The 26,825-nt window shown below is 36.3% G+C and overlaps 1 protein-coding gene across 4 annotated transcripts in view; it reads left to right on the top strand.

Moving 5' to 3' along the window:
- The window catches only part of MAP2K4 (mitogen-activated protein kinase kinase 4), a 202,584-nt gene extending 176,845 nt beyond the window's left edge, over positions 1-25,739 (top strand). For all 4 annotated transcript variants that reach the window (XM_072645058.1, XM_072645057.1, XM_072645064.1 and 1 more), the window contains one exon: positions 25,259-25,739. In XM_072645058.1, the coding sequence (XP_072501159.1) occupies positions 25,259-25,415 (157 nt within the window). In that variant the 3' untranslated portion in view covers positions 25,416-25,739. The remainder of the gene's footprint in view (positions 1-25,258) is intronic.
- The last annotated feature ends 1,086 nt before the right edge of the window (positions 25,740-26,825 follow it).

The following is a 26,825-nucleotide window of genomic DNA, read 5'->3' as shown; positions in this document are numbered from 1 at the left end:
TTTAACAGTTTTATTTAAAGTTGTGAGTTTCAAATTCTATCCCTCTTCTATCCCTCCCTCTCCCTCCCTGAGATGGTAAACAGATATAGGTGATCCATGTGTAAATATGTAAAACATTTCCATATTAGTTATTTTAAATGAGAAGGCTCAAATAAAAGGAAAAAAATGAAGAAAGTGAAAAAGCATGCTTTAGTCTGTATTCAATCAATATCAGTTCTTTCTCAGGAGCTGGATAGTATGCTTCATTATTAGTCTTTTGGGATTGTCTTGGGTCATTGCATTGCTGAGAATAGCTAAGCCATTCACAATTCCTTATCAAACAATATTGTTGTTACTATTTATAATGTTCTTCTGGTTCTGTTCACTTTACTATGTATCAGTTCATCCTGAAATCATCCTGCTCATCATTTCTTATCACACAATAATATTCCATTGCAATCTTATACCACAGCTTGTTTAACCATTCCCCAAGTGAAGGGCATCTCTTTGATTTCTAATTCTTAGCCATCACAAAAAGAGCTGCTGTAAATACTTTTGTACAAGCAGATCCTTTTCCCTTTTTTGGGATGTCTTTAGGATACAGACTTAGCAGCATATTTCTGGATCAAAGGGTGTACACAGTTTTATAGCTCTTTGAGCATAATTCCAAATTGCTCTCCAGAATGGTTTGGATCAGTTCACAACTCCACCAACAGGCATTAGTGTCCCAATTTTCCCACATCCCTTCCAACATCCAGCATTTTCCTTTTTTGTCACATTCTGCTATCTTTTCAAAGTAGGATAATTTTTAAATTTGAAAAAGCAGAATCAAAATTCTGAAGAGGGAATTGAACCCAATATAAGTAGAAAGATTGAAAAATAGTCATTTGTTATTGGTGGTTAATTTAAATCAGCAGACTTAGTAAATTCACCAATTTTCAAGGAAGGGAAGAGAGTCTGAAAACTATAAGCTAGTGAGCTTGACTTTCACTCCAAGCAAAATGGTGGAATATAGTAGTATTAAATGGGTGGTTAATTAACATCTAAAAACAGGCAGTGATTGGAAAGCCATCATGACCTCACCAGGAACAGGTCACATCAGACTAACTTAATTCCCTTTTTTTTGACAGGTTCACCCAAAGTTTACCTAGCTTTTAGCAAGCCACTTGACAAATTCCTTCATGTATTCTTGTAAGCAAGATAGAAAGATGTAAGTTAAATTATGGTACAGTTCAAGTCATTCATAGTTTTTATAATAACTCTTCAAAAGAGAGTTGATTAATGGCATGAAGTTATACTGGGAGAAGGTCTCTAGCAGAATCCTCCAGAGATCTATGTTTGGCCCCAAAGGTGTTCAACATCTTTATCAATGACTTGGAGAAAGGTACAGATAGCATGCTTATCAAAATTGCAAACAATATAAAGGTGAAAAGTATAGCTAACACATTGGGTGATATAATTAAAATCTATAAAGATCTTAATAGGTTACACCTTTGGACTAAATCTATTAATATTAGTTGTTCGATATGACGAGAGAGAGAGACAGAGAGAGAGAGAGAGAGAAAGAGGGAGGGAGAGAAGGAGCAAATGAAAGAGAGAGAACACACCTTTAAGGCACTCAAATATAGCTTGAACTAGAAGACCTCCAAGATCCATCTGACTCGGATTCTGTGCTTCTCTTTATATGATAATGTAATTTAACACAGATTACATGATAATGTAATTTAACACAGATTACAATTCTGAGTAAAGACTGATTGGAAAAGAAGACATCTAGCGTAATGAAGTAATAGAACCATAAGTAGGTTGACAAGAAATTAGAGTGTTAAGGGTGTAACTGACACTTTGGAAGCAATCAGGCTTCTGTCAGGAGTTGGTGGGGGTAAATGAGTTCATGAAAGAGTTCTGTAGAACTCTGAAAGCCAGACTCTAATGTTAGGCACCAAAGTGATTGAAAAGCAGAGTGAGCTTAGGAAGGTAGACAAAGTTATGCTTATTACCAAAAACATTAAGTACCAAAGCCAATTAAAAGGTTAATTTTTTTTTTCTAAAAACTGAGGCAATTTTATTCTCAGTTCTGGGCTTATTCAAGTATTTTTTCCCCCTCAGGACCATCCCATTGTATTACGAATGATGCTACTTGACTACAGCTTTAAGGCAAAACCAAATTTTTTCTTTTATTGTTATCTCACACACACACACACACACATATTTAGTGTAACAAGTTGGGGCAACTAAACAGAGTACTGGGATAGAGTGGATAGAGTACTGGTCCTGAGCCAGGAAGACTTGAGTTTTAAATTTAAAGCCTCTGACAATTCCTAAGCTCTGTAATTCTGGGCAAGTCACTTAACTCTGTTTGCCTCAGTTTCCTCATCTGCAAAGTTAGCTGAAGAAGGAAATGGCAAACTACTCCAGTATCTTTGGCAAGAAAACCCCACATGGGATCATGAAGCATCAGACATGACTAAAACAACTGAACAAGAAGTTTATCCTGGCTTGGCTACATACTACTGTTAAATAGCTGCTTGCATTTATTAATATAGTGCATTTCTTAAAAGTTTGTATGTTATTGAATCAATAATTATTTGCTACGTATTGATACAAGAAAAGTCTTTGGAACTCTTTTCATGAATCGAAATGTTTTGCAATACTTTTGTATTGTTAAGCAGGGCATATTAATCCAATAGACCACTTGCTGCAGTACTGTCTATACATTTGTCAGTTTCATTAATATTGCCACATTAATGTGGGCATATATGGAACAACATCTAGAAACAATGAGAGCTAAGATATTTGAGAGATATTCTTGTTTTTGCCATTAAAAAACATAGAGGTCTCCTAATAACAGACCTTAAGAATGAGGACATTTTAAGGGTATTGGTCAGAAAAGTGAAAGATTTGAAAAAGTTTTAGGCTCCTGTTTTTAAGGCAGGTGAGGAAACTCAGGAAGTTTTTCTAATCTTGCCTGAGAACTTTGACCATGGAAATACACCTGAGGAGATGATACTAAGAATTTTTTTCTGGAAATTTCAGACTTGTCCACACTCTGAGAGTGAGAAATTGCTTAAAGAAGTAGAAGACTTTCTAATTACAGGAGATATTGCTATAGAGAGGCTGAATATCCACAATTATACTGAAGAACTTTACTTCATCTATGAGTAAGGTGGAGATCATATCTCCCTGAGGTATGCAAATACTATGGGCCCAATATTAGCATTTTCTCTGGACAAGAACCATATCATCAAAAAGAATAATCCTAGGACACTTGAGTTGGACAGGCAAGAGTGTGCCAGGAACAGTAGAAGGCCCCTGAGGCAGAAAGTTAGATTATCGGCCTAAGTAAATAAATTAAATTATTTTAAAAAATGAACATTAAAAATTATTTTTGCATATAATTGGAGGAAATAGTAATTAAATAATTCCTTAATATAAATATATTCATGTTGACTGACTGAATAATGATTCACATTTTATCAGTAACTCAGATGAAGGCACAATGGCATACACCATTGTGCCTTCATCTGAGTTACTGATAAAATAATTTAATTCCTCCAGTTATATGTAAAAATAATTTTTAACATTCATTTTTAAAAATGTTTTGTTCCAAATTCTCTCCCTTCTTCCCTCTTCTCTTCCCTGATTGTGAAGGCAAGCAATTTGATGTATGCTATACATGTGCAGTCATGCAAAACCTATTTTCATGTCAGTCATGTTGTGAAAAACACATAGACAACCCATAATTCCCCCCCCCCAAAGTATGCTTTAATCTGTATTCAGACTCCAACAGTTCTTCCCCTGAAGATGATAGCATTTTTTTTTTATCATATATCCATTGGAATTGTCTTGGATCATTATATTGACTGAGAATAGCTTTTGTAGTTGATCATCATACAGTATTGCTGTTACTGTGAACAGTGTTCTTCTGGTTCTGCTCATTTCACTTTGCATTAGTTCACGTTAAGTCTTTCCAGGTTTTTCTAAGAGCATCCTGCTCATCACTTCTCACAGCACAATACTATTCCATCACAATTATATACATAACTTGTTCAGTCATTCCACAGTTGATGGGCATCATCTCAATTTCCAAATCTTTGCCACTACAAAAAGAGAAAATCCTATAAATATTTCTTTACATATAGATCCTTTTCCTTTTTTTTTTTTTTTTTAAATTTCTTGGCATACAGACTTAGCAGTGGTATTGTTGGGTCAAAGGGTATGTAGAGTTTTGTAGTCCTTTGGGCATAGGTCCAAATTATTCTACTGAATAGTTGAATCAGTATATAACTCCATCAACAATGCATTAGTGTCTCAATTTTCCCACCTCCCCTTCAACATTTATCATTTTCCTTGTCTGTCATATTTTTCATACTGATAGATGTGGGATGGTACTTCAGAGTTATTTTAATTTGCATTTTTCTAATCAATAGTGATTTAGAACATTTTTTTATTATGGCTATAGATATCTTTGATTATTTCATCTGAAAACTACCTGTTCATATCCTTTGTCCATTTGTCAATTGAGGAATGACTCCTATTTTTATAAATTTGACTGATTTCTTTACATATTTGAGAAATGAGGCCTTTATCAGAGAAACTTGCTGAAATTTTTTTTTTTTACCAAGGTTATGATTACTATTTCCTTCCGTCCTATTTTTCCCATTTATTCCCTCCTCTCTCCTTTTACCCTATCCAATCTCAAAAGTTTTTTGCTTCTGACTACTGCCTCCCCCAGTCTTCTCTCCTCTTCTATTAGCTCCTCTATTTTTAAAATCACTTTCCCTTTCTACTTTCCTGTAGGGTAAGATTGATTTCAATACCCAATTGAATGTTTACATTATTCCCTCTTTGAAACAATTCCAATGAGAAAAAGGTTTAAGTATTTCCTGCTACTCCCTGACCATCATTCTCTTCACTGTAAATGCTCTTTTGTTTCTCTTTTATGCAGGATAATTTACCCCATTCTACCCCTCCTTTCCTCTTCTCCCAGTGTATCTATTTTCTTACCCCTTAATTTGAATTTTTAGATAATTATCTCATCATATTTAATTCATACTTGTGCCCTCTGTCTATGTACCCTCCTTCTAAATGTCCTAATAATGAGAAAATAGGAGTTACAAGTATCATCTTCCCATGTAGAAATGTAGTTTAATATTATTGAATTCCTTATGATTTCTCTTCCCAGTTTATGTTTTTATGTTTAAGTCTTGTATTTGAAAGTCAAACTTTCTTTAAACCCTGGTCTTTTCATCACAAATGCTCAAAAAATCCTCGATGTCATTGAATTTTTTCTCCTGGATAGATTATTCAGTCTTGCTGGGTAGGTGATTTTTGGTTGTATTCCTAGCTCTTTGGCCCTACAAAATATTGTATTCCAAGACCTCTAATTCTTATGTAGTAGCTGCTAAATCTTGTGTTATCCTGACTGTGACTACATGATATTTGAATTATTTCTTTCTGGCTGCTTGCAATATTTTCTCCCTGACCCTGGGGGCTCTGGAATTTGACTATAATGTTTCTAGAAGTTTTCATTTTGGGGAAATGAAATGGGGAAATTAGGGAAATCTTTTAGGAAGTGATCCATAGTTTCTTTCAATTAATATTTTGGCCTCTGGTTATAGAATATCAGGGCAGTTTTCCTTGATAATATCTTGAAAGATGATATATAAGCTCTTTTTTTTTTTATCATGGCTTTCAGGTAGTCCAATAATTCTTAAATTGTCTGTCCTTGATCTATTTTCCAGACCAGTTGTTTTTTCCAATGAGATATTTCACATTTTTTTCTATTTTTTCATTCTTTTGATTTTATTTCATTGTTTTTTGATATCTCATTTTAAAGCAATTATTTTCTTCAGTGAGATTTTGAACCTCATTTTTCATTTGTTCAATTCTTCTTTTTAAAGAATTATTTTCTACAATGGGTTTTTGTGCCTCTTTTTCAATTTGGCCAATTCTTCTTTTTAAGGAATTTTTCTCTTCATTATATTTCTTGTGCTTCTTTTACCATTTGGGTTTTGTTTTTTAGGGTCTTATTTTGTTCAGCATTTACCAAAGTCTTGACTCTTTTTTAATGATTTTCTTATTTTACTCTCATTTCTATTCCCCATTCTTCATCTACCTCTCTTATTTGATTTTTATAAGCCTTTTTGGGTTTTCCAGAAATTCTTTTTGAGTCTATGACCAATTCACATTTTTCTTTGCATATAGCTGTTTTGACTTCATTGTTTTCTGAATTTCTTCCTTGTCACCATAGTAACTTTCTATGATCAGGATCTCTTATTGTTGTTGCTGTTTACTCATTTTCAAGCCTACTTCTTGAGAATTTGCTGTATGTTGGAACAGAGCTCTGCTTTTCTGCTTTGTGGGGGAGAGGTACTGTCCCAAACTTTAGGTTTCTTGTGCAGTTGTTTTCTTTTTTTTGTTTTTAAAAAGATTTAATTTTTTCTTCAATTACATGTAAAAACAATTTTTAACATTTGGTTTTTAAAATTTTTTAGTTCCAAATTTCTTCCCTCTCCCATTATTTCCCTTCTCCCCCTCCTTCCCTTTCCCTCTCCATTGAGAAGACAAGCAATTTGCTATACATTATACATGTGCAGTCATGCAAAATATATTTCTATATTATTCATGTTGTGAAAGAAAACAGAAAAACCAAAATAGAAAACTAAAAAAACAAAAATCCAAACAAAAATAAAAATAAAGTTCTAAAAAGTATGCTTTCATCTGCATTCAGACTTCAGTAGTTGTTTCTTTGGAGATAGATAGTATTTTTCATCAATAAATCTTTCATAATTGTCCTGAATTATTGTACTGCTAAGTATATCTTTAAGTAATTAACAGTTGATCATTGGACAATATTGCTATTACTGTGTACAACATTATCATTCTGTTCATTTCACTTTGTATCAGTTCATGTATGTCTTTCTAGGTTTTTTTGAAACCATTTTGTTTGTCATTTCTTATAGAACAATAATATTCCCTCACAATCATATGCCATAACTTGTTCAGCTTCAATTGTTCCTCAGTTGATAGGCATCTCCTCAATTTCCAATTATTGCACCATAAAAAGAGCTGCTATAAATATTTTGGTACATATAGGTCCTCCTCTTACCTTTTTTTAAAAAATTAATTTATTTTTTAGTCAACATTCATTTCAATTAGATATTGGGTTCCAAATTTTCTTCCCATCTCTCCCCTTTTCCCACCCCAAGATGGCTTGCATTCTGACTACCCTTTCCCCCAGTCTGCCTTCCCCTCTATTACCCCATCCCCACTCCCTCTCACTTTCTTGTAGGGCAAGATAGATTTCTATACCCCATTGCCTGTACATCTTATTTCTCAATTACATATAAAAACAATTTTTAACATTTGTTTTTACTTTGGGTTCCAAATTCTCTCCCTTCTTCCCTCGTCTCCACTGTCATTGAGAAGGCAAGCAATTCCATATAAGTTATACATGTAGAGTTGTGCAAAACACTTCCATAATATTCATATTGTGAAAGACTATATTTTCCTCCATTGTATCCTGCCCCCCATTTATTCTATTCTGTGCTTTGATCCTGTTCCTTTTTAAAAGTGTTTGCTTCTGACTACCCCCTCCTCCAATCTGTCCTCCCTTCTATCATTCCCCCCCCCCCATCCCTTTCCCCCTGCCTTCCTGTAGGGTAAGATACCCAATGAGAGTAAGGGTCACTCATTTCCTCTCACCTTCTGCCTCTTCCCCTCTATTGTAAAAGCTTTTTCTTGCCTCGTTTATGTGAGATAATTTATCCCATTATATCTCTCCCTTTCTCCTCTGAATATTTTCATCTCTCATCTCTTAATTTTATTTCTTTAGATATCATCCCTTCATATTCAACTCAGCCTGTGCCCTCTGTCTCTCTCTCTCTCTCTCTCTCTCTCTCTCTCTCTCTCTCTCTCTCACTCTTTCTGTGTGTGTGTGTGTGTGTGTATTCTCCTACTACCCTAATACTGAGACAGGTCTCACAAGTTACAAATATCATCTTTCCATGTAAGAATGCAAACAGTTCAATTTTAATAAGTCCCTTATGATTTCTCTTTCCTGTTTACCTTCTCATGCTTCTCTTGATTCTCGTATTTGAAAATCAGATTTTCTATTCAGCTTTGTTCTTTTCATTAAGAATGCTTGGACGTCTTCTATTTCATTGAATGTCCATTTTTTCCACTTTAGTATTATACTCAGTTTTGCTGGGTAGGTGATTCTTGGTTTTAATCCTAGCTCCTTTGACCTCTGAAATATCATATCCCAAGACCTCTGATCCCTCAATGTAGAAGCTGCTAGATCTTGTGTTATCCTGATTGTCTTTCCACAATTGTCAACTTGTTTCTTTCTGACTGCTTGCAATATTTTCTTCTTGACCTGGGAACTCTGGAATTTGGCTATAATATTACTAGGAGTTTTCCTTTTGGGAGCTCTTTCAAAAGGCAGTTGGTGGATTCTTCCCATTTCTGTTTTGCCCTCTGGTTCTAGAACATTAGGGTAGTTTTCCTTGATAATTTCTTGAAAGATGTTGTCTAGGCTCTTTTTGTTTTGATCATGACTTTCAGGTAGTCTAATAAGTTTTAAATTATCTCTCCTAGATCTATTTTCCAGGTCAATGATTTTTCCAATGAGATATTTCACATTGTCTTCTATTTTTTCATTCTTTTTTTCTCTTTTATGCTTTCTTGATTTCTCATAAAATCATTAACTTCCATCTGCTCCATTCTAATCTTTAAGGAATTATCTTCTTCAGTGAGCTTTTGGACCTCTTTTTCCATCTGACTAATTCTGCTTTTTAGGGCATTCTTCTCCTCATTGACTTTTTGGATCTCTTTTGCCATTTGGGTTAGCTGATTTTTTTAGGGTGCTATTTTCTTCAGTATTTTTTGGTGTCCTTTATCAGGCTATTGACTTGTTTTTCATGATTCTCTTGCATCACTCTCATTTCTCTTCCTAATTTTTCCTCTACTTCTCTTACTTGATTTTCAAAATCTTTTTGAGCTCTTCCATGGCCTGAGACCCATTCATATTTTTCTTGGAGGCTTTAGATACAGGAGTTTTGACTTTGTGGTCTTCTTCTGGTTCTATGTCTTGGTCTTCTTTGTCACCAACGTAAGATTCTATACTCTGAGTTCTTTTTTTTTTTTACATTGTCTGCTCATTTTCCTTGCTAAATACTTGACTTTTCTATCTCTTTGTCAAGGTGGGGCTCTGCTTCCAGTGGGAAAAGGATGATGTACTGTCCCAAACTTCAGGGGTTTTGTGCAACTGTTTTCAAAGCTACTTCCAGGGCTCTGTAAATTTTCAGTTCTTCCAAGGTGATATGATCAAAGGAGAGGTGTTTACTCCTTTCCTGGTCTGTGAGTGATTACAAGCACTCTTTTCTGCCTTGGAATGGTGAAGAGGGTTCCCTCTCCACTGTAACCACAAGTCCCCCACACCAGTGCTTCTCACCCCAGGACTGCCACCAAGGACTGTGACCCAGATCCAAGTAGGGCAAAGCTAAGAATTCTGCCTCAGTGCCAGCAAAGAGATCCCTGCAATTGCCCTCTGATCAGCCATTTTATCCCCATACCATATGTTGCCTGGGAGCTCTGGAAGCATCCTCTGCCACTGCCACCACTGCTGCTGCCCCACCCCCCCTTAACCCCCTCCCCCAAGGCCTGGGGCTAGCCTTTTCCCTTCCTCCACTAAGGTCTGACAGAGTTTCCCCACTGACCTTCTATGCTCTCTTTGGCATTTGTGGGCCAAAAAGTGTGGATTCACTGTTAGTGATTCAGTCCCCTGAGGTCTGCTCCAGTCCCATATATGGAGGCACAGTCCACACTGGATTATGTTCCACTCCCAGCCTGGTGCAATAGACCCTTCCCGTCAACCTTACAGGCTATTTTGGGCTGGAGACTTATTTTGTTCCATCATTTTGTGGGTTCTGCAGCTCTAGAATTTGTTTAGAGTCATTTTTACAGGTATTTGGAGGGGTTTGGGGGAGACCTCAAGAAAGTCCCTGCTTTTACTCTGCCATCATGGCTCCATTCGTTCCTAGGAACCCTCCTCCCCACGTTTTTCTACAGCTGCTTTCAAAGCTATTTCTAGGGAACCATAAGTTTTCTGTTCTTACAAGATGCTATGATCTAAGGAGAGGTGTGTTTACTACTCTCCTGGCTTGTACTCTGGTCTGTAAGAGACCACAAGTACTCTTTTCTACCCTGGAACTGTGAACAGGGTCCCTGCTCCCCAGAGCTGCAAGCTCTAGTGTGCTAGTCTTCTTCCTCATGCTGGGACAGTGAGCCAGATCTGAGTATGGGCAATGCAACAGAGTCCTATCCCCAGTGCCAGCAAAGGGATTCCTGTAATCTTTTTCTGACCAGTTGTCTGACGTCTATGGCCTGAGATTTCCAGAAGCCACCATTGCTGCCCCTGAATCAGTCACTCCCAAGGAATTTGCTGGAATACAGCCTGCATTGGAGTGTATTCCACTCTCATCCCAGTGTGACAGACCTTTCCTATTAACCTTATCATTCATCCTGGGCTAGAAATTGTTTCACCTTAACCTTCTGTGAGTTCTGCCACTCCAGATTTTTTTTGAGGTGTTTTTAAAAGTTGTTTGGAGGGGAATTTGGGAGAGCATAGGTGATTTCCTGTCTTTTCTTTGCTATCTTGGGTTCAATCTGCCTCAACATGTATTTATTAAGTACCTACTGTGTTCCAGGTAGTACTAAGTATTTAGGTTTACAAAGAAAGGGGAAAAAAAGTCTTTGCTATCAAGGAGTTCTCAGTTTCATGAGGGAGAAATTGTAGAGTAGATGGAGGAGATTAAGGAGTAAGAAAACTGGAAAGGTAGGAAGGGACCAGGTTATGATGGGTTTTAAAAGACAAACTGAGGATTTTATATTTGGTTTGGTGGTAGCAAAGAGCCAAAGGCATTTATTGAATAGGACCTATTATGGGCAATAGGGTAGATAATACAAGTACAAAAAATAAATAGACTGAATAGGGAGGTTGTGATATTTGAGGAAAATGTATTGAAACTGATTATAAGCTCCTTGAGGGCAGAGACTGTCTTTTGCCTCTTTTTATGCCCTTAGCATTTAGCACAATGCCTAGCAATAGTAGATCAGGTAGGTGGAACAGTGAACAGTGGTGGGCCTAGTGTCAGGAAGAGTCATCTTGTCCTGTCCTCAGATACTTACTACTTGTCTAACCCTGAGCAAGTCACTTAACCTTGTTTGCCTACGTTTCCTCATCTGTAAAATGAACTGGAGAAGGAAATGGCAAACCACTCCAGTATCTCTGCCAAGGAAACCCCAAATCAGGTTACCGAGAGTCAGACACAATAGAAATGACATAATAACAGCAATAGCACACAGTAGGTATTTAACATATTTATTGATTAATTGATTGAAATGGACTGGTATACTTGGGAGAAAAGGACATTCTAGGTAGAGGGAAGAGTGTCAACAATGACCCAGCAGAAGGAAAATAAAGAGCATGTGTTAAATAGTTCATTTGGGTTGAGAGCATATGTGAGTGAAAAGGATTAGTAGGAAAGGATCTGTTGTCTTAAAAGCCAATAATTCAACTGACCACTGCCCTAGAATTCAGGAGACATTATGGCAGGACACACACACTTCATTAATTTCCTCCAGAGAACAAACCAAACAAAATTGCTGTCTTCTGGGAGTGGATGACAGAGTAAAGGTCAGGGGGAGTTCTGGCTGTTTCTAGGGCTGACAAAATGAAAAACTATAGTGAGTCATTCCTTTACCCTGGCTTTAAAAAAATTCCTTTAATTTTACTGTTTCGAAGGCTAAAGGCTTTGTATTTACTCTTTCTGGCTGGGCTGGTGCTTTCAGATCTCTTTACTTCTAAGTTTTCTAATTTCCTTAAGAAAGAAGCTGCTAGAGACACTTAGAACCTGAGACTTGCAGACTTTTAGAACCTGAGCTTTATAGGAAAGACCCCAGGCCTCCTTTTCTTTGGTTCTTCAAATGTGGTTCCTAGCCTGGGAAAGGTTACATTGTTTTTCCCATACATTTTAGACTTAGAGGAGGAAAAACATCCCAGTCGTAAAATTCTCATTAATAAATATTCCTACTTAGTTGCAGTGTTTTAATTACTCAATCAACAAAGGCAGTTGTCAGATTCTGAGGTTGAATTCAAGCCAGTGAATGACTTGTAGCCCTAGAAAAAATAGATTATTTATGGTGGCAGATTTTAAGCTTAAATTTCTTATGTAAACTTTTCTTTTCCTAAGAATAGTACATGGAACATATTCTTTGACATATCTTTGGTTTCCTAGGACTCTAGTCTCCTTGCTCATTATAATCATACAAATATTAGAGCTGGAAAGGACCTCTGAGATCATCTCATTCAATCCTCTTGGAAACTGAGGCTGAAACAAAAGAAGTGACTTGTCTAAGTTGTGAATCAATCAACTAACAAAAATTTATTAAGCACCTACCACTGCTAAGCCTTACTGCTGAGGATACAAACACAAAAATAAAAAGTCTCTGCCCATGATTGGAGAGAGTGGTGTGCTAGAGCCAGCTGGTAAGTTTCTGAAATGACGATCACCTGTGAAAGAGAATCACCTCCTTTCCAAGGAGTGCATTGAGCTTGTGGACAGCCCTAAGTGTTAGGAAAATTTCCTGCACATCAAAGCTTAAATTTTCCTCTTTGTAACTTCCACTCATTGGCTTTTGACTTTACCCTCTGGAGTTAAATAGAATAAGTCTAACTCCCCCTTCAGCACTGCAGCATTTCAGATCTTTAAAGACAGCAATGTTTCTCTGGAGTCCTCTCCTGCCAGTTAAAACATCCTAACTTCTGGTCCAATGCCATTTCCACAACACAACCCTATGGGAATTGCTTCTAATATGAATGGCTTCTGCTGACTTAAATAGCCATGAGAAACTAAAAATCCCATAATGGAGAGAAATACACGGAAGGTCAGGACTGGGTTTCAGTTTCTTGGAGTGGTAATTGTAGTAAATGCTGCTTCCCCATCATATTTCTTTCTATGGGAAAGAAGTGAATAGCAGCTTAACACGTTGGTCACTGCCCAAATGGGCATTGTATTTTGGGCAACTAGGTGGCACAATGGATAGAATGCTGGTCCTAGGGTCAAGAATGAGTTTAAATCTGATCTCAGTTTCTAGCTGTGTGTTCCTGGGCAAGTCACTTATGCCTCTTTGCCTCAGTTTCCTTAGCTATCAAATGAGTGAGAGAAGGAAATGGCAAGCCATTCCAGTGTCTTTGTCAAGAAAACCCCAAATGAGGTCAGCCAAGGGTAGGGCATGACTGAAACAACTAAACAACAAGAGCAAAGGCATTGTATTTTAACAAAGCCCCTAAAAAAAGCAAATGTGTTACCTGGGATGGTTAAGATCATTAAGTTATTTCAATCCTAGTATCACCTCACCATTGATTAGTTTATCAGATGTAATAATTTTCTAAAGAAGTAATAGCCAAGTGGTTGTACAGTGAAAAGACTATTGGCTCAGGAGTTTGAGAGCTTAACTGTGGTTACCCGGCTTTGAACAAATCACTTCTCTTTCCCAGTTTTCTAAGTTGTAAAATGAGGAACTGATTTTGTATGAGATTGTCTTTAAAGTCTTTTCCAGATTTGATTTTACCTTTTTGCCAATAATTTAGAACATTTAGAATTGCTTGAATAGAATACTTAATCTGATTGGAAGGGTACTATTTTGGAGAGACTAAGACATTGCAAGCTGCCTGTCCTGATCTGTTCAGTTTTCCTACATTTGGGAAGCTCAACTACAGAATTTGTGATAGTGGAGACTGTACTAGTGCTCTCCCTGTGTCTTTCCTGTGCTTCTTAAGGATAACCTTGCTGCCCATGCATTGGCCTGGGCCTGCCAGTTTTTCTCTCATAAGCCTTTATTTTCCAAGTTCTGCCTAGGTTCTGCCCTCTGTTCCCAACTCCTCCAACACCAACCACTCGGATTAGTATGTAACTGCTTACCTCCTAATGTTTATACAGAAACATTGATTCCAACAGTCCCATGAAACACAAAAATCAACAACTCAGGTTACAGAATTATACAACAAACAATACTCCTTCCAAACCCACAAAAATAAAAAAAATATATTTTAAAAAATTGCATAAAACATCTCTGATGATAATAATAGTTAGCCTCTGTATACTGTGTTTTCAGATATGCACAATTCTTTACTCATTATCTCATTAAAGACTAATAAATTAATTTATAACTCAGTATCTCATTAATGTTCACAAGAACGCTGAGTTAGGTACAGATGAAGAAACTAAGATCCACAGCAGTTATTTGACTTGCCCAGAGTCACAAAACTAGCTTCTATTGTAAGATTCAAATTCAAGTCCTCCTACTCTGAAGTTAGCACCCTATCCACTGATCTGCCTTTATAATTGAAAATTTATATATATATATATATATATGTATATATATATATATATATATGAAGAAAAATATCAATGAATTACTATTTCTTTAAAAAGTCCCATTTTGCTCATGTGCAGACTGGATATAGTCATATAAACTATCCACAGGTAATTAAGAGACTTGGGTATGACTCAGTAAAGTGTAAAACCCCAAATTAAATTTAACAAAATTGTCATTTTGGGTATAAACAAACAGCATGTAGTCAAATATGAGACTGTCTCAATCTTTTTTTTCTTCTTCATTTGGATATGTTGTCCAAATCTACTTTGTAGGGGAACACAGCCAAAATTTTCTTCTTCTATATAAAACTCTTTAAATCAAAGTCCTTATTAATAATGGCTAAAAGTAATCGCTAACATTAAGGTTTGCAGAGCACTTTACAAACATCTCATTTTAGTCCTCACAGCAAACGCAGGAGATAGGCACTATTATCTTTATTTTATAGATGAGGAAACTGAGGCAGACAGTGGTTAAGTGATTTGCCTATGGTTTCATAACTAGTATGTATCTGAGGCTGGATTTGAACTCAAGTCTTGCTGAGTCAAGGCCAGTGTCCTATGTACTGTGGCATCTAGATTCTTAATTAATTATTAATGATTCAAAGTCAAAGAAGCAGCATAGACTCTAAAAATGCATTCAAAAATGCTCATGGATTATGGATTTATTGTCTGGAAGTGCCAAAGAAACTATAATGGAGTCACAAGAAAAAGAAATTTGTTGCAACATTAGAACTATGTGGTGTGGTACAGGTTTGTTAAATTAAAAAAAAAAACCCAGTCAAATAATATCAACATATTGAAAAGTAAATATAAACGATTATTTTTCTTTTAAGATATTTCTTATGATGGTAACATGGATGAGTGCAGAGAGAATGTTGTTGTTTTGTAATGAAAATGAGAGCCAATGGGATAGTTCAAGTGCTGCATTGTATTAAGTATTAGAAGAACAAGATTATTGCGTCCAAAGCATTAGGTTAGGATACTCTACAAATTATTTGCCCAACAGCATGGATGAGAATCACACAGCATAAGAAGGCATGGAGAGGGTTGCAATTTGAATTGATAATGGGAGTGCACATGTGGTGTGGTGCAATGGAAAGAGTGCTGAATTTGGAGTCAAAGACGTGGGTTCAAATCTTAACTTTGCTACTTGCTACCTATGTGACCTGGGACAAATCACTTAGTTTCGGGGTATCTTTAATTTCCTTGCTTATAATATGAGGGGGCTAGATTCAATGGCCTTTAAAGTTCCTTTCTACTCTAGATCTATGATCTATTATCTAAGTATTAGATAAGCCAAGGGTCTCATCACTACCTGCCTTTATCATTTTATTGATAGCCTCCCAAAATGTTTTCTGCCTTTCCAAACCTCAATTATTATTGTTGTCAGAAAAGATCATGGGATCATAGATTTAGGTTTAGCAGAGACTGTAAAAGCCATCTCTTGGAGACATGATTCTCATGCCAGCTCCTTCTCTTAGCTCAGGTTCAATGTGGGAACAGCATAAAGCACTCATAAATCATTGACCATTTAACAAAGGACATTTGCTTTGCCCTAACATCCAAGAAAATGTACCTAGGATACAGTGGCATTTGATTCTGTTGGTGCAGCCCTCCTTATTACCATCTGGCAATGTGTTTAGTCAATACATCATCAAGACAAATTGAGTAATATTAGGCATTAATCCATCTCAGGGGCCCAGGTTCCATGTGATTGGATCTATTTATTCTCCTGCGATGCTTCTTAAACTGTGGATTGTCACTCCATGTGGGCATATCCCATATGAAGGGGTTGTGATTAGAAAAAAGTTTAAGAAGTCCTGCCCTAGATGACCAAGAAGCTGTGAGAGAGAAGTTAGGTCTCAGGGACAGCTTTGTCCTTAGTTGGCTTGGGGTGGGAGTAGGAGAGCAAGGGAAGAATCTATGTTAAGGAAGCTGAGGCTAATTAGGCACTACACTCTTAGGGTCTTAGGTAAATCTTCCCTATGTTGTGAGTGGAAGGAAAGAAGTCATGTCAGGGAAACACTGGGCATATCCTGCTGTCTAAGGCCAACAGAAATTAAATAACTTGTCCAAGATCACAGATGTAATAATAGAAGAGCTAGGATTCAAAGCTATGTTGTTTGATTCCAGTCATCTTTTTACTACACTATTCTGCCTTCTCAAGATCTAGTCATGTTACTTCCCTGCTTCAAATCTATAAGGATCCCAGGTTATAACATGGGAAGAGGCAATTGGACAGTTCAACCCCCTTGTTTTACAAGTCAATAAACATTTAAGTGCCTCCTATGTGCCAGCATTGTTCTAATGTTTGGGGATACAAAGAAAGACAAAAACAGACCCTATCTTCACATGCAAATAATGATATACAAATAAGATATGCAAGATTAATGTGTAATCTCATAAAGTCAATAGCATAATGGGGGATTGGGAAACACGTTGCAGAAGGTGAGATTTTTAGCTGAGATTTGAGGAAAACCCAGGAAGCCAGAAGGTAGAGAAGAGAAAGAGAATTCCAGCCATGGAAAACAACTAGTACAAAGTGCTCTTTTGATAGAGGAACAGCAAGGAAATCAGTGTCAATGGACTGAAGAGCATGTGTAGAGGAGTGAGGTTTAAGAAAATTGGAAAGGTTGATAGAGGTCAGGTAATGAAGGGTCATATAATTAAACAGTGGATTTTATGTTTGATTTTGATTGACAGAGGTCAGGTAATGGAGGGTTATGCAATTAAACAGTGGATTTTATATTTGATCTTGGAGTTAATAGTAATCTTCTGTAGTTTAGGTTTAGATTAATAACTGAATGGAGTATGGACTGGATTGTGGAGATACCTGAGTCCAAGAATTCCTTGTACCATACGCCTAACAAGTAATCCTCTAGCTTTGCTTCCTATATTGCCCAATATCTCTTCAATAACTAGGATAACTAGGAAGCATGCAACTATTGTTGGCTGAAATAAAAAAAAAAACTGTAGGGGGAGAGATGAAATTTGAAAGGAAGAGGGATGGTTCCACTGTTTTCTCCAATTTAAGCTTATATATATGAATCCTAGAATCCACCAGGGCTCTATCCTGACCCCTCTTCACTTCTTCCTCTATTCGATTTCACTTGGTGATCTCATTAGCTCCCATGATATCTATGATCATTTCTAAAGATGACTCTCATATCTACTTTTCCAAACTTAATCTCTGCCCTGATCTCTAGTTTCATATCTCCAACTGCCTTTTAGATATCTTGACTTGGATGTCCCGTAGACTTCTTAAATTTAATATGTCTACAATGGAACTCATTATATTCTCCCCTTTCCAAGCACCCCTCTCTTCTTAGCTTTCCTATTCTTATAGTTACATATATTATAAATACATATAATATACATAAATATATGTATATTATAAAAAGTCACTTTGGCTCATAACCTAGGTGTCATCCTCATCCACTCTTCACTCTCTCACCCCTTATATCTAATTCTTTTTTTTTTGAAGTTCTATCATGTCTACCTTCATGCTATCTCTCTTATGTGCTCTCTTCTTTTCTCTGACATTGCCACCTGATTACAGGCCTTCATCATCTCATACTTAACCGTTGCAATGGCCTGCCCATTGGTCTCTGCTATAGTCTCTCCTCACTCTAATCCATTCTTCACTCAATTGTCAGAATTACCTCTCTAAAGCATAGGTCTGACCATATCACACCCCTATTCAATAAACTGTAGGGGCTCCATGTTAACTCCAGGACCAAATATAAAATCCTTTTACCTCCATCTCCAGTCTTTTTATACCTTACTCCTCTACTCTGTAGTCCGTTGACAATGGCCTCTATGCTGTTCCTCACACACAAGATTCCATCTTCAATATCTGGGTGTTCTTGCCTGGAATTTTCTTCTTCCTTGTCCTAGCTTCCCTGGCTTTCTTCAAGTCTTAGCTAAAATCCCACATTCTTTGAGAGGCCCTTCCCTTCAGGAGTCCACTGTAATCTTAATGCCTTCCTTCTTAGACTACCCCATTTACCCTGCATCTATCTGTTTTATACACAATTGTTTTCATGTTGTCTTCCCCATTAGACTGTGAGTTCCTTGAGAGTGGGGAATGTCTTTTGCCTTTCTTTGTATCTCTTAGCACTTAGCACACTGCCTGGCACATGATAGGCACTTAATAAATGCTAGTTGACTTGACTTTATTTTTACACAATTCCCTTGAAATTGGTAGAAAGAAAATTCTTATGGTGCCAGTTATCCAAAAGTTATGATATTAAGAAAACCTCCAACTCCTTTGGGAGAATGTCATTTATTGGTTTACATTGATCTCTCTGAATCTGAGGCTCTGAGGAACCTTAATTTTCTGAGGAATCTCTTCTGTGATAGAAATATTTCAAGAGATAGAAACCAAACTGTTCCTACTGTATTTTTCTATCTATATTCACCTCTTGAAGCCCAGGTCAATGATGTGGCTAGATTCTAATAATATATAATATTAATAATATAATAATTCATATTTCTAGCATTTCTAAGATGGTAAATCTTAGAAGTTCAAGACATCAATGAAAGAAAAATCACAAAAGCCCCAATGTAATTTTTCTTTCTACAAAGATGACATTGTATTCTTTAGAACTATGCCAACAAAGTACAAACTCTGGCATGTTCTACAGCACACTGAAAATGTTTTGATTATGGTCTCAGAAACATTTTGTTTCTGCTACCTGAGAAACAGCTAAGTATAGAAGAGGTTGTTGCCAGAAGGTTAGGTCCTAAGGATGAATTTTGGGGTAATTCCAAGGGTAATGACCCTTGAAACAGAAATAGAAAATGGTTTTCAGCTCTGTGTGACCTCATTCCATATTTTTGGGAGGTTTCAGTGCTTTATTTCAGGGATACACAGACAGGATGTTAGCTGCCACACTCTAGACCAGACAGAACAGTATTGGGATAGGTATTCAGATTCACTAATACAGGAAGTTGGCCTAGATGTTGGCAGCAATCCTGGCCTCCTGCTTGTCCCAGTTATTGAGAATTTTATCATTTTTGTAAAGTAGCTCCTTACGGGTCTCTGTAGAAATCTCAAAGTTGGTTCTCTTAATAATGGTGTTGGTGAGATATATTTCCTGGTAGAAGTCACACTAGATATGCTTGGTCATGTAGAGGTCATACTTGATTGGCCTTCTGCTGCCATTGGCTCTGGATTCTATCTCACTTGTGATGACCTGAGCAGGGAAGGTAGCTTCAACTTTACAGACCATACAATGCTCCTCCTCTGAAGGAAAATTCAACAAGACATGCTTCTGAGGATGTGGGGATTCAGAGGGCCCTTCCCTGAGGTGTAGCTGATATTGGCAAGTTCCGCAAACAGGGTAACAGTCATCCCCAAATCTCAGAAGATCCTAGTCCTGAACAGGATCTGACTGCTATGTTCATGTCCTTGGCTTGCCCCCTTATATTTAGATATTTGTAAGAGGTAGAAGGGGACTCGAGTACAGGCCAAAAGAAGGCTGGTGACTGGGAAGTCATGTGTAGGCAACCCAGGAAAGGAGGCAATGCAGTCATGTTTGTGTAGTTTTTCTGGAGGAGTCATTACCTACTTTATTCTACTTTTGCAATGGTAGTGGTATTATAGATGGCTTTATAACTTAATTCTTAATAGATTGTGGTAATCCATAGCTTATGACCATATAGCATTACTGGAGGACTATTGTTATTAAAGTGATGGATTTTTGTTTCAGGAAGAATTTTGAAGTCATTAAAGGCATTGTATAAATTCTCAAAGGTAATTCAGCCCACTCCTTATCCTGGACTAATTACATAGGTTGTCCATAAAACTGTATGTCAGGGTCTGGATGATAAACATTCTTCATCCACTTAACTTTATGAATAATTTTTAATTTTATGAACATTTATTACTCATACTTCTATATTTAGACTACTTGGAACATTCATAACTGTACATCATGAACGCATTTTTAGAAGTGTCAGAAGGCAGTGAGTAATCAATATGAGAGCTGCATAACATCACAAAAAATAAAATTGAGTATTTCCTGTCAAAATTTAACTGTGAAAATCGATTACTCCAAGGAGAAGGCCAAAAAAGACTAGAAACCACCTTAGCCAACAAATACTTGATTTCCTTGCCAAGAGGCAAGAAATTGCAAAATAAGGCAACACTGGTTTAGAATACAAATTCATTTGTAAGACTCTGAAGGATGATGGAAGGAGCAGTATCACTTTATAAAACAGGAAAATCAGTGAAAGCAAAAACAAGTCTAAAGAAAGCTTGGCATGAAACCCAAATGAGCCACATCATCCAAGGAACATTAATAGATGAAACTGGCAGGAGGAAGACAAATAGATGAAAAACAGAACAAATTGTCAATATTTCTATAATGAGTAATTTTCATCATCATGGCACAGGACCCACCATATTTGGACTTTATCACCTCAGACTCTGGAGTGCTATACAAAGAAGTTGAAATGGCACTTAAGACAAATTTGGGAAAAGTAACTGGACCAGACCAAGTACGCGGACAAAATCCATGGTGGAGGTGACATAGTCTTGAAAGTCCCTTGCAAAATATCATAGGGAAGAGAAGATATTAAAAGAATAGGAAAAAAATAAAGATGGTATCACTACCCCAAATGACACTTAAGAAAATACTGAAAACTACAAAACCCAAATCTTTTAAAGAATGAATTATATACTCCCTCCCATGCCTCCCCCACCCTTTTTTTTTCCCATGACAGGGATTAGTTTTCCCTAAATTTCATGGAGATGTCCCTATGGCCCTATTGGTTCCTATCTTTTTTGACCTCTCTTCTTAGTTATAAAAGGATTCCTCCAACTTGTTGAATGTCTGAAGACCACTTGTGCCTAGAGACAGAGATCTCAGCTTTTAGGAACTGTGCAGTAAAAAATCAAAGGCCAGGGAGCCTTGACATTGAAAGGGTCTCTCCTGATGGGGGAGGTAACTGACAGAGCATAGCCAAGAATACATTATATGGTCTCTGACCCAAAGGTTTCAGTTCCAGAAATTCTAGTTCTAATGTATTCTGCAGACAGTGGAGGCATAAGATAGCCTAAATGATATTAGAAGTGAGGAAGAGATTTAGGAACTGGCACCATTGGCAAAGATAAACAAACTCCAGAATATTCTTATTTCTCTTTTCACAAAGAGGATGCATTCTTGGGAATCATTATCTGTGGGTTCCCTTTCAACAGCCTTTATGCATGTTACTGGTGAGTAAGGTTAATTGAAAACTCTTAGAGTGATTTGAGCCATCTCTTGTAATTAACACCATACAAAGAGTGTGTGGCAAGTAGGTGATAACTAGATCAAGAGTAATGATTCATATATATGTGGGGTTTAAGTGGGGGTGGAAGAGTAGCTTATGAGAAGTGAAGAGAAGGGTCACCTCAAAATTAATGCTTTTTGGCCAAATTTTTCCTTTTAAACAATTCTTCCTACTCCAGGGTTGGATTCCCTCAGTGAGAGACTTCACCCTGACTTCTCTTGGCTATGTAATGAATGTATTTAACTGAAAAAAAATTTTATCGATATGTTTGTTTTTTTACATTTATAGATTACTAAATCTGTCATAACAAAATAGAAGTTAAGTAAAATTAATAATAGTGACCTCATCCAACAGTGCATGTATTACTTCAAATTTGTACCACTCCTCTTTTTTAAAAAAAATTAAATTATTTTTTCTTTCCACTTTCCACCCCAATGGAAACAAAATGAAATAAAAACAAATTTCTTGTAATAAATATGTATAGTCAAAAAAAAAAAGTTCTCACAATGGCTGCATACAAATCTATCTATACATACATACATACTGTATATGTGTAGATAACTGTGTGTGTAGACACATATACATATGTGTGTATATATTTCTGTACCTCAAATCTGCCCCATCTCTGGAAAGTCTGTTTCAACATTGATTCTTTAGAATCATGAATGATCATTTTATTGATCATAGTTCTTACACCTTTCAAAATTTTTTTATTTTTATGGTGTTGATGTTGTTTTGTAAATCTTTCTCCTGGTTCTGCTGTTTTCATTCTTCATCAGTTTTGTTAAGTCCTCAGAATTATAGAAATTGTTTTTCCAGTTCATCTTAACTTCATCCTGCATTAATTAATATGTCCTAATTTTTTTGAAAAAATCCTATTTTCTTATTTCTTATAGGACCATAGAACTCCAGCTCTTCTCATGCCTATTCTATAGGACTGGTTGTAGGAATAGAACAGGTTATGGCTAATTCGATCTTATAGTCTCATATCAATACTTTGGAAGTTTCATTGCTCTCCATTAAAAAAGACAATGAGCTACTAGAAAGATGTAGAAGGTAATTTGATTCCTCCTTGTATTGGTTCCTGCATCTAGGTCCAAGGTTACTGGCCACTTATATTCTCTTTGATTATGTTCTCTTCTCTTTTGAGAGTTCTGGAAGTTCTGTTGGGTGTGTGTGTGTGTGTGATTTAAGAATTTAATTTTATGAGTAAGTGGATAACAGTTTACCAAGTTATAAAGTCTCAAGATTTCTACTTCTTCTAAATTTCTAACTTTACTTTTCACTTCACTTCAAGTCATTCATTCCATCTCAGTATCTCACCTCCACACATCCTTCTGGTTCCATCTTTCCACACCTGATAACTCTGCTATCTGTTGGTCCCAGCTCATAATGGCACCAGTGGATCAAAAAGCCAATTTGGAGGTGGAGGTGGCTTTCCAGTCAAAGAATGTTGTTATAAATACTTCCTTTGTTCTCATGACCTCTAGGATGCCCTTGATAATTTATTAGAGTTAGATTAGAAGTCATTGCATAACTGTCTTTGGGGAAGGCTCATATGCTGGCCTGTTTCTCAAGTCAAAGTGGAGGTTGATTTGGGAGAGATTGGTCATGTGCTATGACTGTTCCACATATCAAGGTTATTTAAATGAACTAAAACTACTAGCACAGGCATTCTTATCCCGGGGTGGGTAGAATCCATTAACTTGGTTGGGAAAAAAATTACATCTTTGCTTTTTATTAACTTCTAACTATAGTATTTTTTTTTCAATAATGAATGTAGACATGAAACTACAGGCTGCCAAAGGGGAACGTGACACACACACACAAAAGGTTAAGAATCCTAATACCAGCAATGGTTAGTAAGTAAGAAGAAAACATATATGCCAGTTACAAGAGCTATTATTGATGTCATGGACCTGAACATCTAGAAAATATGGAGAAAATTAAGAAATTTGCAGTGGTCTGTATAGAGTACTTTCCTTATTTTCACAGCCTGTATTTTTTTTTAATATTTTATTTTTCAATATTTTAAATAATCATTTTTAAAAATTTTGAGTTACAGATTTTTTCCTTACTTCTGTCCCCCCACCTCTCCATGAAAAGGCAATCAATTTGACATTGATTATACATGTACACTCATGCAAAACTATTTCCTTATAAGCCATGTTGTGAAAGAAAATACAGACATCCCCCCCCAAACCAAGAAAAATAAAGTTAAAAAAAACTTTGCATTAATTGCATTCAGAGTCCATCAGTTATTTTTCTTTCTGGAGGTATATAATATTTTTCATCATAACTCTTTTGGAATTGTCTTGGATCATTGTATTTCTGAGAACATTGATATAACTCTTCACTTCACATCAGTTCATATGTCCTCCTAAGTTTTTCTGATAAAATTCTTCTCATCGGTTTTTTGTAGTATAATACATTAGTTGTCTGTCACAATTCTATATCACATCTTGTTCAGCCGTTCCTCAATTCATGGGCATCCTCTCAATTTCCAAGTTTTTGATGCCACAAAAAGACTTGCTATAAATAAATAAATAAATAAATAAATAAATAAATAAATAAATAAATAAATGTTTTACAAATAGGTTCTTTCCTTTGTATTTTTTAAAAAAATTACAGACCTAGTAATAGTATAGCAGGGTTAAAGAGTATGAATAATTGTGTAACCTTTGGGTGTTTTTCCAAGTTGCTCTCTAGAATGGTTGGATCAGTTGACAACTCCATCAAAAAGGCATCAGAGTGTTCATATTTTCCCACATACCCTTTGATATTTGTCATTTTCCTTTTCTGTCATGCTAGCCAATCTGATAAGTATGAGGTGATATCTCAGAGTTATTTTAATTTGCATTTCTCTAATCAGTAGTGATTTAGGGCATTTTTTTCTTATGATGATAGGTAACTTTGATTTCTCTGTTGGAAAATTGTTTATTCATATCATTTGACCATTTATCAGTTGGAGAATGACTTGTATTCTTATAAATTTGACTCAGTTCTTTCTCTATATATACATGAGAAATGACACGTTTATCAGAGTAACTTGCTGGAAAATTTCCCCCACTCAAGCCCCCAAGTTTACAGCTTCTTGGCTAATCTGGGCTGCATTGATTTTGTTTGTGCAAAAACTTTTACATTTAATGTAATAAAAATTATCCGTTTTACATCAATTATGTTGATGGATTTCCTAATACTGAACCAGTTCTGCATTTCTGGTATAAATCCCACTTGATCATTTTTTGTGTTTTTCCCAGAAATTATTTTTGGGCCTGTGACCAATTCATATTTTTATTTATATGTACCTGTTTTAACTTTGATGTCTTCTTCTGAGTTTGTGTCTTGATTTTCCTTGTCACCATAGTAACTTTCTATAGTCAAGTTTTTTTGTTGTTGTTTGCTTATTTTTTTCCAGCCTGTTTCTTGACTTTTAATCTTGTATTAAAATTGAGTTCTGCTCCTGGAGTGAAGGGGAAATTTTCCCAAGCTTTAGGTTTTTCATGTTGCTGTTTTCAGAGCTAGTTCTGGCTATGTATGTTTTCATGTCTTCCAAGGTGGTATGATCTAAAGAGAAGTGTGTTACTCTCCTGGCCTGTGCTCCGGTTTTGTAGAGGGACCACAAGTACTTTTCTCCTCCCTGGAACTGTGACCAGGATCTCTGCAAGACTAAGGCCACAAGTGCTATTGCTTTTTATGACCATGGAATTGTGACTCAGGCTCCTGCCCTCCTATGGTTACAAGTGTCAATGATCCTATCTGACTTGGACCTGAGACGAGCGCCTCCAGTCCCCTGTAAGTGACTGCAAGCCTACATTGCACTGAGCTACAAACAGGTCTAATCCTGGTAAGAAAAACCTTTTCCTGACAACCATCTAAATAGTCTTGGGCTAGAAATTTGTCTTGTCCTGACATTTTGTTAATTTTGTTGCTCCAGATTTTGATTTTTTGTCTTTATTTTAAAGATGTTTGTATGGGAATTGGGGAGAGCTCAGGTGAGTCTCTGCTTTTACCAAGTAAAAAGATTTCAATATCAAATTGTGAATCTTCGTTTCATTGTACTTTCTTTTAAAAAAAATTCTCCACCTTGTCTTCAAAACAGTCCTTAGCTATCCTTCCTTCTAAACTTCCTTCTGTTCTCATTATTTAAAAAAAAATTACAATGGTCCTCTATTTTACGGCATCACTATTGGCAATCATGCAATGTCCTCCCTCTTCTCCAGTTGAAAACTAAGAGAAAGAATAAAGAAAAATTCCCTTGTAACAAATAAACATAAGCAAGTGAAAGGAAAAGGAGAGTGGCCATATATACAAGATAAGTCCCTACGCTATCTTTGTCAGGGGGTGGGAAAAATGCTTCATTATAAATTCTCTACACACATGGTTGGCCATTGCACTGATCACAGATTTTTAAGAATTTCATAGTTGTTTTTCTCTACAAAATTTTGTTTAAATTTTTCTCCTAGTTCAGCTCATTTCATTCTGTTAGTTCACATCACTCCTTTTGTCATAGACAGCTAAGTGGATAAAGCGTTGGAATTCAAGTCAGGAAAATTTGAGTTGAAGTCCCACATTTGACACATACTTAGCTGTATGACCCCTGGCAAGTCACTTATCCTATCTCAGCCCCAATTTCCTCATCTCTAAAATGGTTGTTGTAAGGACAAATAAGATATCATATACAAAATATTTTGCAAACTATTATTATTCTAGCATGCAATAACATTGCATTGCATTCATACACCACACTTTCATTAGCAATTCTCCAGATTTGTAATGGAGAATCAAAGGTACCTTCTTAGACAATGGTTTTTTTGCTTCTACTTCTCTTCCCCTCTCAAACCTTCTTCAGTTTATTCGGGATTAGAAAGGGATTATTCCTTCACTGATTTTTTTTCCTACCCACTGATATCATCCTCTTATTACTGCTTGTTTTCCTGGTGAGCTATTATCAAATGAAATAATAATTATAAAGAACTTAGCACCATGTCTGCCACATAGTAAGCATTATATAAATGGTACTAATTATTATTATAATTAATATTATTATTGAATTTGATGTATTTCTACCCTAAACTCTATGTGTATGCCCACGAGCAGGATTCAATCCTCTTTTGTCCTTTG

Source organism: Notamacropus eugenii, chromosome 2 (assembly GCF_028372415.1).
Source record: "Notamacropus eugenii isolate mMacEug1 chromosome 2, mMacEug1.pri_v2, whole genome shotgun sequence".
Lineage (NCBI taxonomy): Eukaryota > Metazoa > Chordata > Mammalia > Diprotodontia > Macropodidae > Notamacropus > Notamacropus eugenii.
Note: the sequence above shows the minus strand (reverse complement) of the source record. Positions and strands in the feature narration are given on the sequence as shown.